The sequence below is a fragment of the Salmo trutta genome, chromosome 38 (genome assembly GCF_901001165.1).
Source record: "Salmo trutta chromosome 38, fSalTru1.1, whole genome shotgun sequence".
Taxonomy (NCBI): domain Eukaryota; kingdom Metazoa; phylum Chordata; class Actinopteri; order Salmoniformes; family Salmonidae; genus Salmo; species Salmo trutta.
In genome coordinates, this window is record NC_042994.1 from 3,075,908 (window position 1) to 3,083,239 (window position 7,332).

A 7,332-nucleotide genomic window follows, 5' to 3' on the forward strand; every position below is an offset into this window, starting at 1 on the left:
ATTGGGATTCATTGCTGATTCCTACCTGTAGCCTCACTATGAGGTGTCTAGTGATACAGGTTAAGGGCCCTGTTGGAGATTGGTGGTTGGTAGCGGAGTCGAGGGAACAAGCAGGGTTGGACACGACCATGTTATTATCCCACACACAGTCTCTGTGGTTCATATGAACCCCATTCCTGGGAATTAGATTTGATTACAAATCACCCCTGTCTGTTACCACAGAAGGGTTCCGTCTTTCCCATTCCCAGCTAGGTTACGAGGCGCTTTGTTGCCAGTACCTATGGCTGGTTGATAGGGGAAACCTCCATGCTTATTATAGAAAACGTAATTAAGGGGAAACTATTTAGTAAACTGTAATACAATAACAAACCTGTTTGAAAAATGAGAACTATTCCAAAACTATCTTTGACTCCAAAACTAAAATTGCCTAAAATAATAACCAGCATGAATTATGTTCAGTTTGAATAATTTATATTTTAACTTTGGGCAAAAATAGAATTCGTTTTAAAATGTTTTTTAAGTGGTTTTAAAGCTTCTGAACCTGGTGGCTGGTAAATGCTGCCATGGGATGGCAATGTTTCAAATAGACCTAGCTTGTGTATCACTATCACTAGCTATCACCAGAAATACTTTAAGAAATGAGGATATTGGAAACTCCTTTAGATTCGTATTAACATATTAAAGAAAATAATTGGCATGAATTACCCTCTGTGAACAAGAAACAAAACATTAAATATTTTCAGAGATGTGAGATAATTAACTTGTTCTCTGTAATATCGTATAGCTTTGCAATCGTGACATTACGTACTTTCAAGGAAAATAGGCATGTTTCTCGACTCATACCCTGACTTTAGAAAGGGGTTTTCGTGACAATGTGAACGCGATTGGTCAACAGTCTCTTGGACGGGCGTTACATACGCGTTGACATTTTCTGGAATAGTTTTTATTTGAAAATGTTTTTGTTTACTTGCCTGCCCATTGAATTTGGAATGCACTGTACTGTTCATCTCTGAAACTCACTGAGATAATTCCTTTGATACAGCAGTAGCAATACAGGGATATAACATCTACAGAAAAGACAGGAATGCTTATGGGGGAGCTGTTGCTGTATACAGTGCATTCAGGAAAGTATTCAGACCCCTTGACTTTTTCCACATTTTGTTACGTTATAGCCTTATTCTAAATTTGATTAAATTATTTTTTTCCCCCTTTCATTTAGCTAATTTATTTGGCACACTTGCATTTGGGGAGTTTCTCCCATCCTTCTCTGCAGATCCTCTCAAGCTCTGTCAGGTTGGATGGGGAACATCACTGCACAGCTATTTTCAGGTCTCTCCAGAGATGTTAGATCGGACTCAAGTCCGGGCTCTGGCTGTGCCACTCAAGGACATTCAGAGACTTGTCCCGAAGCCACTCCTGTGTTGTCTTGGCTGTGTGCTTGAGGTTGTTGTCCTGTTGGACGGTGAACCTTTGCCCCAGTCTGAGGTCCTGAGCGTTCTGGAGCTGGTCTTTCATCAAGGATCTCTCTGCACTTTGCTCCGTTAATATTTCCCTCGATCCCGACTAGTCTCCCAGTCCCTGCTGCTGAAAAACATCCCCACAGCATGATACTGCCACCACCATGCTTCACCGTAGGGATGGTGCCAGGTTTCCTCCAGACGTGACTCTTGGCATTCAGGCCAGAGTTAAATCTTGGTTTCATCAAGCCAGAGATTCTTGTTTCTCATGGTCTTAGAGTCCTTAAAAGGTGCCTTTTGTCAAACTCCAAGTAGGCTGTCATTTTTTTGCTACCCTTCTCCAGATCTTTGCATCGACACAATCTTGTCTTGGAGCTCTACGGACAGTTCCTTCGACCTCATGGCTTGGTTTTTGCTCTGACATGCACTGTCAACTGTGGGACCATATATAGACAGGTGCGTGCCTTCCAAATCATATCCAATCAATTGATTTTACCACAGGTGGACTCCAAACAAGTTGTAGATACATCTCAAGGATCATTAATGGAAACAAGATGCACCTGAAAGCAATTTCGAGTCTCATAGCAAATGGTCTGAATACTTATGTAAATAAGGTATTTCTGTTTTTTACCAGTTTTCACTTTGTCATTATGGGCTATTCATGACACCCCTCTGAAACAAGATAGCCTAACCATCAGAAAAAACTCTTCCTTAGCTTACTCCTCCCGCTGCTGCTGGCCTTTGTAAATTCTGACGTTATGCTCCTATAGTTTCTGGTAATAGACTACACCAGCAGTCGTTATGCTCCAATAGGTTCTGGTAATAGGCTACACCAGCAGTCGTTATGCTCCTATAGTTTCTGGTAATAGGCTACACCAGCAGTCGTTATGCTCCTATAGTTTCTGGTAATAGACTACACCAGCAGTCGTTATGCTCCTATAGTTTCTGGTAATAGACTACACCAGCAGTCATTATGCTCCTATAGTTTCTGGTAATAGACTACACCAGCAGTCGTTATGCTCCTATAGTTTCTGGTAATAGGCTACAGCAGTCGTTATGCTCCTATAGTTTCTGGTAATAGTCTACACCAGCAGTCGTTATGCTCCTATAGTTTCTGGTAATAGGCTACACCAGCAGTAGTTATGCTCCTATAGTTTCTGGTAATAGGCTTCACCAGCAGTCAGCAACCTTTTCCATTTGGTGCCAATTTATCTGACCGTTTCTACTGATCTGGTGCTAGTTATGGTTTTCATATTCACATTTTACTGGAACAGTTTAATTTAATTTATAATAGTATCTCAAGATCATTGTCTGTGATTAATATACATTCTATCTAAATCTAAATGAAAATAATACAAATCTAAAAGAAACTTTTATTGCCATTGCCAACTATGTAAAAATAGCCTCCATAAAGCAAACAAATAAAAACATTGCTGCCTGCAGGTAGAAAATATCCTATAAATAACATTTGCTTCACATGGCCTGTCTACAACGAACTTGAAACATTGTATCAACTGGGCCTGCCCAAAACTCGAGATAGCAAGCTTGCAACATTGTATAAAATATTCTCGGCCCTCAGTTTCCCGTGCCAGTGAGTTTGGGACAGACACAGCGGTCGGCTATTTTTGCAAAGAATAAGTAATCAGGTATCTTATGACATTTCCACTAGATCAGAGCGTTACATTTTTCCGCTGAGTGGTTATCGAAAGAGTGAGAGCTGGGAATCTTTTTCTAAAATACTTTGAGGAACTATTGTTATTCGCAATTGAGTTTGATTAGACTTTGTTTACTTGCTGTTTGAGGTGAAGAAAAAATGACTTTAAGAAGCTCCACAACTCATTAGTGGTGGTGCGTTAAGACAATCAGAAATACTATCAGACTTCCCCAAATGGGCACATTTATAGGCCTACATTTGCGCGCAGGACAGGTAGACTAGTCCTACTTCTATATGTGTAATCAGGTGTGCGTCCTTACTCAGCACATTGACAAGAGTGTTTCAAACAAAAGACAATAAATAAATTGACAGAACTAACGCATCTTGCGGGGTCAGGTCTGGGTGGTCTGCCATGGGCCGTTTCATTTAGTATCCGTTTGGGTCGGCATGGGGAATGATTGTATTTCTCCATAGTATGTTGTACCGAAGTTGACCGACTGAAAGGGAGTGTAACTTTGATTATATTTACTCTTCCCTGAAGGAGGGAAACGAGGTACAACACCTGTTTGTCCCCGCCCCTATCCTGGGTCAGTGAAGAGCAGTATTAAATTGAAGGAATAAACCCAAGCCTCACACTCATCACCTGTGGAAGGCGGGGCTTCCAGCGAGGCGCAGATTTAATAGTATGTTGTACCTAGTTTCCCTCCTTCAGGGAACAGTAGTTATAGTCATAACATGTGGATTTAATAGTATGTTGTACCTAGTTTCCCTCCTTCAGGGAACAGTAGTTATAGTCATAACATGTGGATTTAATAGTATGTTGTACCTAGTTTCCCTCCTTCAGGGAACAGTAGTTATAGTCATAACATGTGGATTTAATAGTATGTTGTACCTTGTTTCCTTCCTTCAGGGAACAGTAGTTATAGTCATAACATGTGGATTTAATAGTATGTTGTACCTAGTTTCCCTCCTTCAGGGAACAGTAGTTATAGTCATAACATGTGGATTTAATAGTATGTTGTACCTAGTTTCCCTCCTTCAGGGAACAGTAGTTATAGTCATAACATGTGGATTTAATAGTATGTTGTACGTAGTTTCCCTCCTTCAGGGAACAGTAGTTATTGTCATAACGTTAAGCTTGTCATATGATGAACTTCAACTTAAATACTGTGTCTTGCTGTGGGACAGTTTTTTGTATTCAGATCTCTGAAAAAAGTTATGGGTCCTACAGTAGGTCTATGGTATTGGTATCACTAGCAGTTTCCGCATTAGCATGGAGGAGTTTTTGCAACCAAATTGCGTGTGCATCGCCCTCGTGCGGCAATTTTAGCAAACACAGAAAGGGGCCTATATTGGAGACCAAAAGTTGTCTGGCACACTGCTTAGGATTTCAACAACTTGAATAACTTATTTCTAGCCTACAATCATCGATGTTTCTGCTAATGTGAAAACAAGACAAAATAACACTATAGTTTCTGACTTGACTGTCTTAAGACAATTTGTTAAATAATTTTAACATTCATTACAGACCTCAAATGTTTGTACAACATCATGGCTACGCTGTTGGCATCACCTTTTACAGTGGATTTCTGCTGTCGTGGGCCTTTAACCATCTGTCTGACTTCTTGTTCACACAGGAGAGAGATGTGACTATCGTGGATCCTCTGGGGAGCCTCAACAACATCATGATGCTGACGAGGCAGAGCAGAGTCTCTCCACATCAGAACACCTCAAGAAACACCAGCAGAGACCCACTGGGAAGAAATCTATTTGCTGCTCTGACTGTGGGAAAGGTTTCAAATCTTCATCAGAACTTGAAATACACCAGCAAGTACACACAGGAGAGAAATCATACTGCTGCTCTGACTGCGGGAAACGTTTCTCAAGATCAAATTCACTAAAAGTACACCTGAGAATTCACACTGGAGAGAAATCTCACCACTGTTTTGATTGTGGGAAGAGTTACTTAAGATTAAAATCACTAAAACTACACATGAGAATTCACACTGGAGAGAAACCTTATAGCTGTGATCAATGTGGGAAGAGTTTTACTATATCTAGCTATCTGACTATACATCAGAGAACACATACAGGAGAGAAACCTTATAGCTGTACTCAATGTGGGAAGAGTTTTACTCAGTCAAGCAACCTGTTATCACACCAGAGAAAACACACTGGAGAGAAATCATATAGCTGTAATCAATGTGGGAAGAGTTTTACTCAGTCAAGCACACTGGTATCACACCAGAGAACACACAGAGGAGAGAAACCTTATAGCTGTGATCAATGTGGGAAGAGTTTCACTACATCTAGCCATCGGATTGTACACCAGAGAACACACACAGGAAAGAAACCTTATAGCTGTACTCAATGTGGGAAGAGTTTTACTCACTTAGGCAGCCTGTTATCACACCAGAGAAAACACACAGGAGAGAAATCTTATAGCTGTAATCAATGTGGGAAGAATTTTACTCAGTCAAGCAACCTGGCATCACACCAGAGAACACACACAGGAGAGAAACCTTATAGCTGTGATCAATGTGGGAAGAGTTTTACTAAATCTAGCAGTCTTATTGTACACCAGAGAACACACACAGGAGAGAAACCTCATAGCTGTGATCAATGTGGGAAGAGTTTTGTTACATCTAGCCGTCTTATTGTACACCAGAGAACACACACAGGAGAGAAACCTCATAGCTGTGATCAATGTGACAAGAGATACTCTGATAAAAGATCTCTAATCAAACATCATAAAATACATACATGAAGTAGTTGTTTCATGACATCAATGAAATTATGTCACAATGTAGAATGTTTAAACATTGTAGAAGGAGTATTGTAATGATTTCACAATGTAGAACCCTAAACGTTTGCCCCCTGTTCTATTGATTTCAACATGATATGGATATTAGCCTCGGGGAAAATCCAGGCTCTGAATTGAAAGAGTACTATTTATGTGATTCAGCAAAAAGTGACTAACAAAAAAAGAGTTGTGTTACACTTACCACGTTGGTGACTCACTTGAATCAAAATGTAACACTTCAAAATGTAGCTAGCTGTTTCTACAAGTTGTCCTCTAACTAGTGATGTACACATTCCCAGATTCCGTGTGGTTTTTGAGCTGTTAGTTTTAACAGGACATGCAATCACGTCTCCCTCCTCTCGCACAATTGATTTCAACATGATATCAATGAGTGATGACAAGTAAGTGTTGTGTTCCTTTGTTTAGCGACCCCTAAATTTAAATGCGTCACTCCAAAATGTAGCTGACTGTGTTCTGCAGGTTGTCCTCTAACCAGTGAGGTCAAAGATATCTCCCATTTCCATGTGTTTTTTTTAGTTGTGTTAGTTTCAACAGCACGTACAACCTGATTTCCCCCCTAATCGATACCAGTGATTTATTTCTACTTGTCAAAACAACAGTGTTTCTGGTGCTTGTGCAGTTTATAAGGTGCTTGTAATATGATTACTATTGTGGCAGATGTTTGTGTAGTAGATAGTACATTTTATATTTAGGTTTTCTATATATATCAAACTGTTTCTGCATATTGGTTATTGAAATGTACATGTTAAAACTGTGTTTTGACATTGGGGCTATCCCACCAAAATAGCAAAATGTTGTTGACAAGACGTCCAATATACGTTCGGTTTTAGTTGAAAAGATGTCGTTTTGTCAGTGACTTGAAAACAACTTAATTTCAATGTACTTGCAGCATGGACGCAGAATAATAAATTGGCCAATAATCAATTTTATGTCACTCCAGTATTTCTTGACAAAATTCAAACGCTAATTGTTTTCAGGGAAGTCAGTTGTACAACTGAATGTGTCTTCCGCATTTAACCCAACCCCTCTGAATCAGAGAGGTGCAGGGGGTTGCTTTAATCGACGTCCACGGCGAGTTCACTGCCTTGCTCAGAACGACAGATTTTTACCTTGTCAGCTCCGCGATTCGATCCAGCAACCTTTCGGTTACTGGCCCAACGCTCTAACCACTAGGCTATCTGCCTACTGAAGAAGCACGACTCAAATCGCCTCATATTTCAAACATCCAACCTGACAAAAGATACATTTTTTATTATTCCATGCCTCACCATACCACGGGATGGTTTAGCTAACATAGGCTAATGCGATTAGTATGAGGTTGTAAGTAACAAGAACATTTCCCAGGACATAGACATGTCTGATATTGGCAGAAAGCTTAAATTCTTGTTAATCTAACT

General features: G+C 40.0%; 1 protein-coding gene across 1 annotated transcript; it reads left to right on the plus strand.

Moving 5' to 3' along the window:
- Positions 1–4,329: 4,329 nt before the first annotated feature.
- LOC115177912 (zinc finger protein 2 homolog) lies at positions 4,330–5,791 on the plus strand (the record flags this gene model as incomplete). Its single annotated transcript, XM_029738908.1, has 2 exons — positions 4,330–4,341; positions 4,859–5,791. Coding segments are annotated over exons 1-2 (945 nt in total), but the record flags the coding sequence as incomplete, so codon positions are not given.
- Between the last annotated feature and the right edge of the window lie 1,541 nt (positions 5,792–7,332).